The following is a 15,089-nucleotide window of genomic DNA, read 5'->3' as shown; positions in this document are numbered from 1 at the left end:
AACATCACACATCCTTATAAAACAAATCAAGAAATATAAAATCATCAGCAGTAAAACTGTACTAACAAAAAGAACATATTTCGAAACAGCTGATGAGTGGAATATCCAATAATTAAAAACTCATATAAAACATTTCCAGATACCAACAAAATATTTCAAAATAGCAGACACAAAGATCCAGTAATGAAAAATAATAAGGATACAAAAATTTTTTTGCTCTGCATACCTGGGAACGTTTGATATCCAGGTGTCCTGAGATTGTTCTGAATTAGCAGGAGGTGGGGTGGTTTGCTTGGAACTTTCTCCTCTCTCAGTCACATACCAGCGCTCTCTCTCATACTGGCTCTCAATGACACACCTATACACACATGCTCTCAGTCACTCACATATACAAATGTTTTTTCTCTCTCACTTATATAGGCTCTTAATTACACATTTACACACATGCTGTCTATCTTTTCACGCTTACACACACACAGGCTTTCAATCACATAAATACATGCTGTCTTTTTCTCTCACACACAGACTCTCATTCACATGCTTACAAACATGTCCTCTCTTTCTCTCATTTACACACAGGCTCTCAATCACATACTCACATGCTCCCTCACCTAAATCAGCTCTCAATCACACACAGACACACATGGTCTCTCTCTCTCATTTAAACACAGGCTCTCAATCACATACTCACATGCTCCCTCACCTAAATCAGCTCTCAATCACACAGACACACATGGTCTCTCTCTCTCATTTAAACACAGGCTCTCAATCACATACTCACATGCTCCATCACCTAAACCAGCTGTCAATCAGACACAGACACACATGATCTCTCTCTTACTTATACACACAGGCTCTTAATCATACATACACATGATCTCTCTCACACACAAAGGATCTCAATCATACACACATACTCTTTCAAACAAACAGGTTTTCAATTACAAACTTACACATACAGGGTCCCAATGGTAAACTTACATTCATGCTCTCTCTCTCACAGGCAGGATCTCAATCACAGACATACTCTCTTTCACATATACAGGCTCTCAATCATTCACATACATGCAATCTCTCACTCACACACACAGGATCTCAAACACACATGCTTGCTCGCTCATTCACTCTCTCTCTCCCCCTTCCCCCCCCCCCCCCCGGGAACTCGCGGCAGCAGCAGCCACCTCCCAACGCTAACCTCCTTCATTTTCAGCCCTCGCGGAGGCGAAGGCGGAGTCCCATCGGCCGCGGTTGAAGATCTTCATTTTCCTCCGAGCCACGCTGCAGTCTTCTTCCCGTTGGACACTAGCGTGCCTGCGCGGGTCTTCCCGCGCAGGCACCCGATGCTCTCCACTTCCTCTTCTGGGCCGCGGGAAGAAGAGAGCACCGGCGTGCTCTCTTCTTCCCGCGGCCCGGAAGAGGAAGTGGAGAGCATCGGGTGCCTGCGCGGGAAGACCCGCGCAGGCACCCGATGACTCCAGCGCTGGCACCCGGCTGACACCCGATGACTCCCGCGCAGGCACCCGGATGACTCCAGTCGGCGTGCTCTCTTCTCCTCCCCCCCGCGGCCCGGAAGAGGAAGTGGTGAGCATCGGGTGCCTGCGCGGAAGAAGAGACCACGCTAGTGTGGTCTCTTCTTCCCGCGCAGGCACCCGATGCTCTCCACTTCCTCTTCCGGGCCGCGGGGGGGGGGAGGAGAAGAGAGCACGCCGGTGCCGCTGACTCCAGCTGTCCTGCCGCGTTCCGCCCGGGCTGACAGCATTTTAAGCCCGGGCGGCGGAGGACCGGGGAGCAGCTGGGTCAGCGGGGAACCGCGAAGTATGGCGACACTTGTCTGCGAGCCAGATGCAGCCCTCAAAAGAGCCATATCTGGCTCGCGAGCCATGGGTTCCCGACCCCTGACCTAGAGAATAGCCACTGCCATTAGCAATGGTAACATGGAATAGACTTAGTTTCTGGGTACTTGCCAGGTTCTTATGGCCTGGATTGGCCACTGTTGGAAACACGATGCTGGGCTTGATGGACCCTTGGTCTGACCCAGTATGGCATATTCTTATGTTCTTAAAAATTAAGAGAAGCTGGGAAAGTAGTCAGGAGAGCAAAGATACAAATAGAAGAAAAACTAGTAATTATGGTAAAACAGGAAGACTTTTTTTTTTAAGATATGTTAGTGATAGGAGGAAGTGCAAAGGTGGCACTCAGAGGTGAAGAGAAGAAATATGTACACGCTGACAAAGAAAAGGAAAATTGGTTCTTACCTGCTAATTTTTGTTCCTGATGTACCACAGATCAGTCCAGACAAGTGAGTTTTGCATCCCTACCAGCAAATGGAGGCAGAGAACAAAACCTTTGAGGCACTGCTACATATTTGAGAGCGCTACTTGCAGTCCCTTAATATTGACCTTTACCCAAGTCAAATTATATTGAAACTCAAACTTTCCCCTTTATCAGGGCAAACATCAAACCCAGGGTTGGATCCCCCCAAACTGGAGCCCACATACTGAAATCTGATCCGATTTTGTCAATGTAATCAGAACAGTCTTTCGCAGAAAAAGATTCCCAGATCAGTCTGGACAAGTGGGATGTATCAAAGCACCCTTAAGCTGGATGGGCATCCGAAAGACCCGCTCTCAACACACTCTCACCAAACATCTGTTCACTTGGTGCTCAAACATCCATTAATGACAAAAGAAAGTGTGTAGCGAAGACCATGTTGCCACCCTACAGATCTCCTGTGGTGACACCAACTGACACTCAGCCCAGGAGGCTGTCTGCGCCCTAGTAGAAAGTGCTCACAGGGAACCTGAGGCTGGGCAAAACATTGTGGGGCATATTTTTAGAGGAGCGCACGCAGTGTACATTTGTGCGCGCTACCCGGTGCGCACAAATGCACACCCGATTTTATAACATGCGCGCGCTACCGCATGCATGTTATAAAATCCAGGGTCGGTGCGTGCAAAGGGGTGCACACTTGTGCATCTTGCGCGCACCGAGCCCCAATGGCTTTCCCCATTCCCTCCAAGGCTGCTCTGAAATTGGGGTCACGTTTTGAAGCTCTAAGGAGGAAGACTCAGAACCAATGTCATGAAGTATTTCTCACGGAGAGGGTGGTGGATGCCTGGAATGCCCTTCCGGAGGAAGTGGTGAAGACCAAAACTGTGAAGGATTTCAAAGGGGCGTGGGATAAACACTGTGGATCCATAAATTCTAGAGGATGTGAATGAAGAGAGGGTGGCTCGCGGGAAAGACAGCTAATACCTGGAGATAATACCCTTATTCAATAGACATACACACGGTTAATGTGACTCCGACAGTGTTCTATGCTTCAACGGCAAGAGGAAATGTGGAAAAAAAGATTTGCATTCACAAAAAATTGCTTGCTTGTTACTGCAGTTACTACCCCAAACCAAACAAGCCTGATACTTCACTTTCAATGCATATCCAGTGTAGCTCTTTGCTTCAACGGCAGGGGGAAATGAAGAAAAATGGATTTATATTCAGATAACAACCAACAAGGACTGAATTGCACAGGCTGGGTAAACAAATAACCGTGGGAGTAGCTTGCTTATTGCAGCGGTTACTACCCCTAACCAATTAAGCTTGATACTTCACTTAGAAGCAGTTCTCTTGGCGTCATAGCTCCAGTACAGGTCAATTCCAAATGAGTTAATGTAATATATTATATCTTCATGTTTTTCCTCTCATTTAGGATGTACATATTTAGCGCTTTAAATCTCATGTCATAGGGATTATGGTACAAACTCTGCATTATTCTGGTAGTTCTCTTTCTATATCACTTTGGAGGTATGGCCTCCTGAACTAGACAATACTCCAGGTGAAATCTCACCAATGGCTTGCACAGAGGCATTATCACCTCCTTTTTTTTCTGCAGATTATACCTCTCTATGAACGTCAGCATCCCTCTGGTTCTTCCCACTACCTTGTCTCTCTGTTTTACCATATAAAACTATCAGCTATGATCATTCCAAACTCCCGCTCCTGTCTGGTGCATATGCATTGCCTACATGTCTAAGTGTGTGGATCTTCATGTTTTACATTTGGGACGGTTCATGCAGTGAGGCAGCACTGGCTATTCAAGACTGTGAGAAGACAATCCACCAGGACCCATCCCCTTTACTGTAATTCTCGAGTCATTGTGGAACTCCTGTAATATACAACACTGGTGGCTAGGACTGGATAGCTGCGGGACTATAGAGCTTTCACCAGCAGTACAGGTCAGGCCAAGCATGGCTAACACAGGGGCTTTTCCATCCTGCTCCCCGTACTAAGAGTTAATAACCTAAGAGTGAAGTGGCCACTTTCTCCAGGAGGGTTCCACACAGTCCCAAAAATGAGGAGGGATTGGTTCCAGTGCTCTCTGATGGAGGAAACTCACTCACCATTGCTGTGACACTCAGGGTAATTCAGGGTAAACAGCAGCGTGGAGGACACTCGTACGGTCTCCTTCCCACAACGGCACATGCTACAGTTTTCCACCTCACAGCCGAAAAGCTGTCCTATCACCGAGTCTCCCGAGGAGCCAAAAGAGCTGCAGGGAGAACAGAAACAAGGAATGTTGGGCAGCAGAGCTACACCGGTATCTTTCAGACCTCTCAGAACGTCCACTCCCTGGGAAAGAGACCACTTCATCCCGTTCCCCCAGACACTCACCTGCCGCTGCCTGCGACACCCCGATATGCCTGGGGCCCTTCCTGCTCCTGTGTTTCCTGGTGCAGCTGCGTCAGGATGAAGCAGTTCCAGCTCTGAATCAGTCGGCCCAGGTTCACCTTCCCCGTTGCCTCATCTGAATCTGCCAGGATTAGCCCCAAGGCAGACGCTTCCGGGATGGTACGGAACGCACGCAGGAAATTACTGGCCTAGGGGAGGCACGAGTCCAGGAACAAGGAGGCATTAAAAGCGAGTCAACCCTTGGCTGTTACGCGGCTGCAGGACCGTTTGGCTCTGCTGCCCCTTTTCAATACATGGAGGATTTGTCCTTGGTTTTAGTTGGTGTCTCGACAGTCTCTCTGTTATTCTGCCATTAAAGCCATTTATAAATCTGTTCTGCACAGCTTCTCCAGAACTGCAAGTCACCCCAGCGCTCTTGCATGATACTTTAGAAAGTTTTCTTTGTAACTTACAAATTAATAAGCTTTTACTTGTTTTGCTTTATAAATGTTTGATTTTTTTTTCCTTTTAAAGTGAAACACTTAAAATGCTTCCTTGTTTTAAGCTTTACCTTCCCAGTTACTAAACCTAGAAGCTGAGCCAATTACCAGCGACTAATGAAAGGACTTTTGTAATTTCTTCATTCCTGTTCATACCCGGATCAGTTCAGACTCCTGGGTTTTGCCTGATTTCCAGCAAATGGAGACAGAGAAAGGTTCACTGACACTGGCATGTAAGCTGGTGTGCCACCTGCAGTCCCTCAGTATTTCTCTGTCTCCAGCAGATGGTAGAGGTGCAAAGCCTGCAGTCTGAAGAAAAAAAAAAAAAAGACATAGGAAAGGGATTTTGGAAGTTGCTAGGCCCTGGTGGGGCTATTCCTCCAGGTATTGAGGAGAATGAGCAGGGGGTCGGGAACCCTTGCCTGGCTCGGGTCTTTCACCGCCAAGGGGGGTGTACAGCTGGTGAGGCCACCTCCCTCCCACCCCCAAGGAGAATGTTATGCCCAGCGGCCGCAGCCACCCGCAGCCAGCTCAACTCACCTCATGTCTTGCTTGGCCCTTTACTCCCGGTACTCTCGCGGCTGCAGCCAGTCACCGCCACCGCGTTCCTCCTGGCTTCCTGTGCTCCACATGGCAGCTGAGATGCTGCCGACCAGCGTCCCAACCCTGGGGCTCCCTAGGAGCACGCGCCATCTCTCCTCCCTTTAAAGGGCCAATGGCGGGAACTTCAGGCTCGTCCTCGGCTGATGACATCACCGGCCCGGGATATTTAAGGACTACCTCTCTCCACCACTAACTGATTTGACAACGAGTTCCCTGGTTCCTAGCTGGTGCTCGCTCCTGTACTCCGGTCCTGTTGTTCCTGTTCTTTGGATCCCTGCTCTGCTCGTCGGAATCCTGTTTCTACATCTGGGACCCAGGCTCTGCGCCTCGCTCCTCGGGGTCTGGCTCAGCACTTCTACATCTGGGACCCTACCTCTACGCTCCTGCTCCTCAGGGCCTGCCTCAGCGCTTCTACATCTGGGACCCTGCCTCGGTGCCCCGTTCCTCAGGGTCTGGCTCAGCGCTTCTACATCCGGGACCCTGCCTCTGCGCTCCCACTCCTTGGAGCCTGGCTTAGCGCTTCTACATCTGGGACCTAGTCTCTGCGCCCTCGCCCCGTGAGGTCTGCCTCAGCGCTTCTACATCTGGGACCCTGCCTCGGCGCCCCGCTCCTCGGGACCTGGCTCAGCGCTGCCTCATCACGAGACCCTGTCACGGCGCTACCGCCCCTCAGGGCCCATGTCACAACTTTTACGTCATGAGACGCTGTCTCTACGCTCCCGCTCAGGACCTGCCTCGGCACCTCTACATTACAGGACTGTGTCTCTGTGTCCCCGCTCCTCGGAGTATCTCCCAGTGCTTCTACTTCACAGATTCCTGCTTCTGCGCTCCAGCACCTCAGGCAGTGCCTCAGTGCTTCTACTCCACTAGAACCTGTCACAGCGGATTCTCCGCTCAGGGCCTACTTCAACGTACCATTATACAGGCCTCTGCTCCTGCACTTCCTTTCCATGGGTCTTGCTCTACTGTCTCTGGAACTGCCAGAGTATCTCATCCCTTGAGGCCTTCTCTCTCTCTCTCTCTCTCCTTGAGGGTTCCTCGAACTTGGACTGAATCTGACCTCTCTGACACTCCCTGCTTCCAGCCATCTCTTTCCTCTGGGACCACTCCTCTCTTCCTCCTATTGGAGAGCATCTGACTTTTTTTTTTTTTTTTAAACAAGGAGTGGACCAAAATCATGATAGATCAGTGGGTCCTCAACATGATAAGAGATGGTTATGCATTAGAATTCTCTCGTCTGCTGCTGGTCTCCCCTTGTGCTCCGTTCAGCAAGAGAAAGGTGGTCCAAGGCACCATGGAGCAATTGCAAGAGCTAGGGGCCACAGTTTTCGTTCATATGGAGGAACTGCGGACGGGAAGGTATTCCATATATTTCATGGTGCCAAATAAGGAATAGTCCTTCCACCCAATTTTGGATTTAAAGAAGGTGAATGTGGCTCTCAGGGTTCCCCATTTTCAAATGGAAACTCTGCATTCGGTGATTGCACCAGTGCGCAAAGGAGAACTCCTGGCTTCTCTAGACTTCACCTAGGTGTACCTGCATATACCAATCCACTCAGATCATCAGCTGTTTCTGTACTTCATGGTCCTGGGGAGACATTTTCAGTTTTGTGCCCTGCTGTTTGGTCTGGTAAAGGCGCCACTTACATTTTCCAAGATGATGGTGGTTGTGGCAGCGACGCTCAGGAAGAAGGGCATCTTGGTTCATCCATATCTGGATGATTGGCTCATTCAGGCAAAGTCGAAAGCCCTCTGTACTCAAGTGGTGGCTCAAGTTGTACAGCAGTTGTGGTCTCTAGGCTGGGTGGTGAATCTGGCGAACAGTCATCTCACCCTGTTGCAGGTTCTGAAGTTCTTGGGAGCACGCTTCGACACCAGGTTAGGGAAGGTTTTTCTTACAGACTGTCACATTCTCAAACTGCAGAAGCAGGTACGCAGGCTGTTGGATATGGTGGTGCCTAGGGTCTGGGATTACCTGCAAGTGTTGGGCTCTATGGCCTCGACGTTAAAGCTAGTCCCTTGGTCCTTTGCGCATATGAGGCCTCTGCAGAGGTCTCTCATTTCCTGTTGGGATCCTTTGTCGGAACAGTTTCATTTTCCACTGTCGCTCGAGGAGCCTTCCAGGTCGTCTTTTATGGTGTCTTGGTCAGGATCATCTGAGTCACGGAGTGGACTTGGCGGTCCCAAAATGGGTGGTAGTTACCACCAATGCCAGTCTTTCCGGCTGGAGGGCAGTGTGCCAGAACCAGTCGGCCCAGGGACAATGGTCCAATCAGAATCTATTAATCATTTTGGAGATGAGGGCGATGCGGTTCGTGTTACTTGCCTTTCTGCCTCTTTTAAGCGGCCGCTCAGTGTGCATCTTGTTGGACAACGCAACCACAGTGGCTTATATCAACCGACAAGGGGTGGGACCAAGAGTTGGGCAGTGGCCCAGGAAGCTCAGGATTTATTTCTCTGGGTGGAACAGCATCTAGTGGCATCTCACATAGTCGGAGTGGACAAAGTTCAAGCGGATTTTCTCAGTCGCCAGAAGCTGGCACTGCAGGTGGCACACCAGGTTATATGCCAAAGTCAGTGAAACTTTCTCTGTCTCTATCTGCTGGAAGGGAGGCAAAACCCAGGAGTCTGGACTGATCAGTGGTATTCCAGGAACGGAAATTAGCAGGTAAGGACCAATTTTTCTTTTTTTTGCCTCTTTCCCATCCTTAAAATGTGCTCTGTTCCCTCCACCCTCACCATCCCTCCCACCCCCATCCTTACTTGACATGGATCTCCTCTGGACAGGTCCAGCATGTGGAAGAGGAAGCCCAGCTCGCAGCCCAAGCAGAACTCCTTTTGGCACAGATGATTCTGTACAAGGCAGCGGACCGGCTCTAGCAGGTATAGCACCTGGAAGGCATCAACACAATCAGACAAGACGACGTATGGACAAAAGACGACAGGCTCTTAAATATTCATTGCGACAATTTTCCTGCCTTTTCTTTAGCTGAAGTTGCAAGACAACAACTAATGCACTGAAACCACTTTTTCGGACTCCTGCACATAGGAATCCACTCTATCAGGGATTTGTTTCCATCCCTCTTTATACCTAAAGCAGAAGAAAGATCAAAGAATACAGCACAAACACTCAGATAATGTGTGCAAATATGTCCACATAGCAGAATCTGTCTACACAAGGCAGGCCAGATGTTCCGGCAGCAGCTTAGTGGTTTGATGCAGGAAGGAAAAAGTACTAGGTGTGAACTAAACACGGTTTCTTGCATCTTCATATATTCAGGATAGTAGAGTACTAAAAAAGAAGACAACAAAAACTATCCTGGATAAGAAGTGATATTCTACAAGTGGTCATGCTCCATGGTTAGCAGCTGGGATATAGCCTTAGCAGTGTGTTTAAAAATAACAGGGCAGACTGGATGTGTCATCTTTTTCTGCCATCATTTACTATGTTACTATGTTAATTTATTTATTTATTCGTATTTATTTAATGCATTTCTATTTCACCTTTTGCAAATATATGTATAAGGTGGATTAAAAATGTATACGTAACACTGAAATAAAAGTCAATATATCCAAACATACACAATAAAGTCAACGCAGCAGAGAGGAAAATTAGTTCTTACCTGTTAATTTTCGTTCCTGTAGTACCACAGATCAGTCCAGACTGTGGGTTGAGCCTCCTGTCCAGCAGATGGAGACAGACTAAAACTGAAAAGGGTATCCTATATCAGGACAGACCCTACCCTGCAGTATAACCATTGTCAAAGCAGAAAAGACTAATATAACCCAGGAAAAAGATCAAGCAAGTAAACACAACTCAAAAGAGTAACAGAGGCAACAATTATCAACAAGGAATGGACTCTGTAAAATAGCGCTCTTGCATATCCGTAGACATTACATAGATGCTTCCGGTGTCCTTAATATAATGAGAGAAATCCATCCAGGAACCTGTAGGAAAAGCTTCGAGTGGTTGGCAGAAAGTAAGAGAACCAGGGAAGGGCGTCTGGACTGATCCGTGGTACTACAGGAACGAAAATTAACAAGTAAGAACTAATTTTCCTTTCCCTGTACGTACCCGGATCAGTCCAGACCGTGGGATGTACCAAAGCTTCCCTATACCGGGTGGGACCGAGACAGCCCCGCTCGAAGCGCCTGCCGCCCAAAAGAACCAAAAACCGGGGCATGCAGGTCTAGACGATAATGCCGAGCAAAAGTATGCAGGGATGTCCATGTAGCGGCCCTGCAGATTTCCTGCGGAGAGACCAACTGACTCTCCACCCACGAAGTAACCTGAGAACGCAAGGAGTGAGCCTTCAGACCCTCAGGAACTAACCGGCCTCAGCAAATATAGGCTGAGGCAATCACTTCCTTCAGCCACCGAGCAATCGTAGTCCGAGAAGCCTGTTTTCCCTTATTCGGACCACTCCAGAGGACAAAAAGATGAGCGGAGAGTCAAAACTCATTGGCGACTTGAAGATAACGGAGTAACACACGTTTCACATCAAGCCGGCAAAGTTCGCACCCATCGGAACCGGCGACATCCTCCATGGAGAATGCCGGAAGCTCCACCGACTGATTACCATGGAAGGAAGAAATGACCTTCGGAAGAAAAGAAGGAACCATTTTGAGAGAGACTCCTGAGTCCGAAAAACGCAAGAAAGGCTCCAGACAGGACAGTGCCTGAATCTCCGAGACCCAACGAGTGGAACAAATAGAAACTAAGAAAACCACCTTAAGCATAAGGTCCTTTAGCGTAGCCCTATGGAGGGTTTCAAACGGAGCCACACAGAGAGCCCGGAGGACTAAATTGAGATTCCAGGACGGACATGTGGGTCGGACAGGGGGTCTCAAGTGTTTGGCGCCCTTCAAAAACCGAGCAACGTCCGGATGAGACGCCAAGGAGGTGCCCTTCTACATGACCGAGAAGCGAACCGAGAGCAGACACTTGGAAGGGCAATGAATTGAAGGAAAGACCTTGGAGAGGCCCTTTTGGAGGAAGGAAAGAACCACGGAGATTGGCGCTGAATGCGCCGAGACACCCGAATCATCACAGACAGTCTCAAAGACCTTCCAAATACGGACATAAGCTAAAGAAGTAGATGGCTTACGCGCCCGCAGGAGGGTGGTAACCACCTCTTCCTTATAGCATTTATGCCTCAGCCATCACCGTTCAAAAGCCAGGCCGCTAGACAAAAGCGATCCACCTGGTCGAAAAATACGGGACCCTGCCGTAGTAGATGAGGAAGATGGCCGAGACGAAGAGGACCGTCCGACGCCAGATTGACCAGATCTGCGAACCACGGCCTGCGGGGCCATTCGGGAGCTACCAGGATGGCCGGCCCCTCGTGGAACTCTATTCATTGGAGAACTTTTCCCACGAGAGGCCACGGAGGGAACACATAAAGGAGGACATTCGATGGCCAAGGGAGAGCGAGGGCATCCACTCCCTCCAAACAGTGCTCCCTCCACCGGCTGAAGAACCTGTTGGCTTTGGAGTTGCTCAAAGTCGCCATGAGGTCTAGGTGAGGAGGGCCCCACCTGTTGATGATCAAGGTCATGGCCTCGTCCGAGAGCTCCCACTCTCCTGGATCGAGACGCTGACGACTGAGAAAATCGGCCTGTACATTCTCCTTGCCCGCTATGTGGAAGGCCGCTAGACAATCCAGGTGCCACTCCGCCCAGGCAAGGAGCCGGCTGGCTTCCAGAGGCACTAGGCGACTCCTCGTGCCCCTCTCCCTGTTGATATAAGCTACTGTCGTGGAGTTGTCGGAGAGGACCCTCACCGCTTTGCCGTGGAGCACGGGTAAGAACACCTGTAGAGCTGGATGTACTGCCCGGGCTTCCAACCGATTGATGTGCCAGCGGGCTTGGACCGGGGACCAATAACCCTAGGTGGTCTGAGACTGGCAGACTGCCCCCCCCAGCCGGAGAGACTGGCATCCATGGTGACTATGATCCACTGTGAAGTCCGAAGAGGCATTCCCCTCAGAAGATGCGGAAGCGAAAGCCACCACTGTATGTTGGCGATGGTAGAGGCCGAAAGCGGAAAAATCGCTTGAAACTTCTCCGACACCGGCTGCCAGCGGGATAGCAAAGCTCTCTGTAACGGTTGCATATGTGCAAAAGCCCAGGGAACTAAGTCGATGGTTGAGGCCATAGTCCCCAGGACCTGGAGATAGTCCCACACCATCGGGAGCAGGAGCAAAATAAGGTTGCTCACCTGATCAATGAGCTTGAATGCCCGAGCATGAGGCAGGAACACCTTGCCAAGCCGCGTGTCGAAACGCGCCCCCAGAAATTCCAACACTTGGGAAGGCTAGAGATGGCTCTTGTGAAAGTTGACTATCCACCCTAGGGAGGTAAGAAGAACAAGAACCTGGTCGATTGCCTGCCGGCAGAGAATCTCCGACTTGGCCCTTACGAGCCAGTCGTCCAGATAGGGGTGGACCAAGATGCCTTCCCGGAAAGCGGCCGCCACAACCACCATCACTTTGGTAAAGGTGCGCAGCGCGGTGGCGAGGCCGAAGGGCAGCGCCCGGAACTGAAAATGCTGGCCCAGAACATGGAAGCGAAGGAACCTCTGGTATTCGGGACAAATCGGGATGTGTAAGTACGCCTCCGTGAGGTCGAGGGAGGCCAGGTATTCGCCGGGATGCACAGCTGCTATGACCACCCTCAGGGTCTCCATCCGAAAATGGGGCACCTTGAGAGCCCGGTTTACCCTCTTGAGGTCCAAGATCGGGAGAAAAGAGTCTTCCCTTCTTTGGCAGTATGAAGTAGATGGAATACTGGCTGGCGCCAATCTCTGCCTCCGGAACCGGGACAATGGCGCCCAGCTGCCGGAGCCTGGTAAGGGTTTGGGCCACCGCATCCCGCTTTAGGCACCCGCAGGGAGAGACTACATAGAGGTCCGGTAGATCCCGAGAAAATTCTAAAGCGTAGCCATCGCGGATGATCTTGAGAACCCACTGGTCCGATGTGATCTTGACCCATTCCTCGAAAAATCGGGAGAGGTGACCCCCTAGGTTGGGGACCGAGGAACGGGCCAACCGTATCTCATTGCGAAGCGGGCTTTGGGGTGGCCCACTGAGAGGCCCCCTTGCGGAAGGGCCGGCGCCCTTGAAAGGGCTGGGACCAAGATTGGGACCTGGAAGGGTACCCCCTGGCAGAAGTACCACGCCCGCGCGCCGCATCCAGACGTTGGCCCCGGAAACGAGAAGGCATAAACACCCGGGATTGTTTCGGCCGGTCCTCAGGCAGCTTATGAACCTTGTTCTCACCCAAGGAATTAATGAGCTGTTCCAGGTCTTCGCCAAAAAGCAACTTACCCTTGAAGGGCAGAGTGCCCAACCGTGCCTTAGACGACGGGTCCGCTGACTAGTTACGCAGCCAGAGGAGCCTACGAATGGAGACCGCCGAGGCCATCACCTTCGCCTGGACTCTGAGCAGATCGTACAGAGCATCCACCCCGTACGCAATGACTCCTTCCAGCCGTTCAGCCTGCTCCGCCTCTGCGGCCGGGAGGTCCTGGGTGCCGAGTAATTGCTGAACCCACCCTAAGGCCTGCCCACTGCATGAGACTGCTGCAGATAGTCGCCCGGACTCCCAATGCAAGCACCTCGAAGATGCGCTTAAGATGGAATTCCAGCTTGCGATCCTGCAAGTCCTTCAAGGCCGTAGCACCCACCACTGGGATAGTGGTGTGCTTGGTCACAGCGGAGACTGAAGAATCCACCGTGGGAATTTTCAGCATCTCCAACAGTCCTCCGGGAGCGGATAGAGCTTGTCCATGGCTCTCCCGACGCGGAGCTCCGCCTCGGGAGCTTCCCATTCCCAAAGGAGCAGCAACTTGTGCATAGGATGGAAAGGAAAAGCCGACGCCTGAGCCCGAAGTCCTGCCAGGACAGGGTCTATATGCTTGGGCAGCGCGGCCGTCAGGGAATCCGCCGGGGGGCCCTCGATCCCTAATTCCTGAAGGACAAAAGGAATGATGGGCTCTAACTCCTCCTTGTGAAAAAGCCGGAGGACCCTAGGGTCATCCCTTTCTAGAGGAGGAAGCATCTCCGCCACGTCCAGACTCTGATCCGGATCAGGAGTGCCCAAGGGTGCTGGAGGGTCCAGGAGAGGGGGGGCCCCCGGAACCACCCGCACCCGAACAGACCCCTGCCCCTCCAGGGCCGCAGAAGCGGGAGGCGGGGTCTAATCGTGGAACTTTGGCCGGCGGGGGACCAGGGGAAAAATCCTCCTCCTCCTGCAAGCTGGCCAGATAAGATTTGTGCATAAGGAGCACAAATTCTGAAGAAAAATGCTGCCTAGACTTGCCGGAGGAGGAGGGGGGGCCAGCTACCTCTGCCTGGGGACTCACAGGACTCAAATCGGGGGGTGCCTTGAGAAAAATCGGATTGTCAGTGCCAAGCAGCTCCGAATCAGGAGCTGCAGAAACCCCCAAAATGGCCGCCGTTCCCGCGGTCTGCTGGCCTGGGAACGGCCTGGCCAGGCGACTAGAAGAGCGACCCCGGGCTAAATTTGAACGCGCCCCCCGAGAGGGCCCTTCATCCCCGGTAAGCATGCTGAGCAGAGCCCCTAGCGCAAGATCCGCGTCGAGGCTCACCACATGACATGATCACTGAAGAAAAGCCACGAAGAGCAGAGAAATCAGCTGATTGCAATTAGAGCTGAAAATGTGCTGCCAAGAGGAGCGGAGGCAGCAGACTGAACCCTGCACACTCCTCTCCCAAACCACCCTGGCTGCCGGCCCCCGACGACTGAAAAGCTGTAGAAATAGGTTTGCCTTTTTTTTTTTCTCTCTTTGCTGTTTTTAACCTTTTTTTTTTTTTTTTTTTACTGCCTAAAGTAAAACTGAGAAAGACAGGCTCCCAAAGGGAACGGTCCTAGGGGGGCATCCTTGGCAAACTGAGGGCAGCCAGGGGAGTGGGAGTGACTGGACCACCAGTTTCACCCCCACGGATCACCAGGAACAGGGGCTTAGGCTATGTTTCCACAAGGGGCAAAGCCCCCCTAAGCCCCGCAAGAGCGTGGAGACAAGACTGTCTCCTGAAAAATAGAAAAACAGAGCCAATTGCCTTTTTTTTTTTTTTTTTTTTTAATTCTGAGCAAAAGAAAAAGTACTTGCTTAATTCTGAGATAGAACTATCCAATTTGGGAAAAGGCTAAGTAGCTGAGATCAGGGAACCGCAGGGTGAGCTGATCCATCTGCTGGAGACAGACAAATACTGAAGGGCTGCAGGGTAGGCTCTGTCCTGATATAGGATACTCCTTTCAGTTTTAGTCTGTCTCCATCTGCTGGATAGGAGGCTCAAC

The 15,089-nt window shown here is 51.0% G+C and overlaps 1 protein-coding gene across 10 annotated transcripts in view; it reads right to left on the bottom strand.

Annotated features, from left to right (window-relative positions):
• PAN2 (poly(A) specific ribonuclease subunit PAN2) overlaps window positions 1–15,089 on the bottom strand; it is a 136,449-nt gene that overhangs the window by 44,648 nt on the left and 76,712 nt on the right. For all 10 annotated transcript variants that reach the window (XM_029594778.1, XM_029594782.1, XM_029594785.1 and 7 more), the window contains 3 exons: window positions 8,532–8,660; window positions 4,669–4,874; window positions 4,398–4,546 (listed from right to left, as the gene is read on the bottom strand). In XM_029594778.1, the coding sequence (XP_029450638.1) occupies window positions 4,398–4,546; window positions 4,669–4,874; window positions 8,532–8,660 (484 nt within the window). The remainder of the gene's footprint in view (window positions 1–4,397; window positions 4,547–4,668; window positions 4,875–8,531; window positions 8,661–15,089) is intronic.

The sequence above is a fragment of the Rhinatrema bivittatum genome, chromosome 3, assembly GCF_901001135.1.
Source record: "Rhinatrema bivittatum chromosome 3, aRhiBiv1.1, whole genome shotgun sequence".
In the NCBI taxonomy this organism is placed as follows: domain Eukaryota; kingdom Metazoa; phylum Chordata; class Amphibia; order Gymnophiona; family Rhinatrematidae; genus Rhinatrema; species Rhinatrema bivittatum.
Note: the sequence above shows the minus strand (reverse complement) of the source record. Positions and strands in the feature narration are given on the sequence as shown.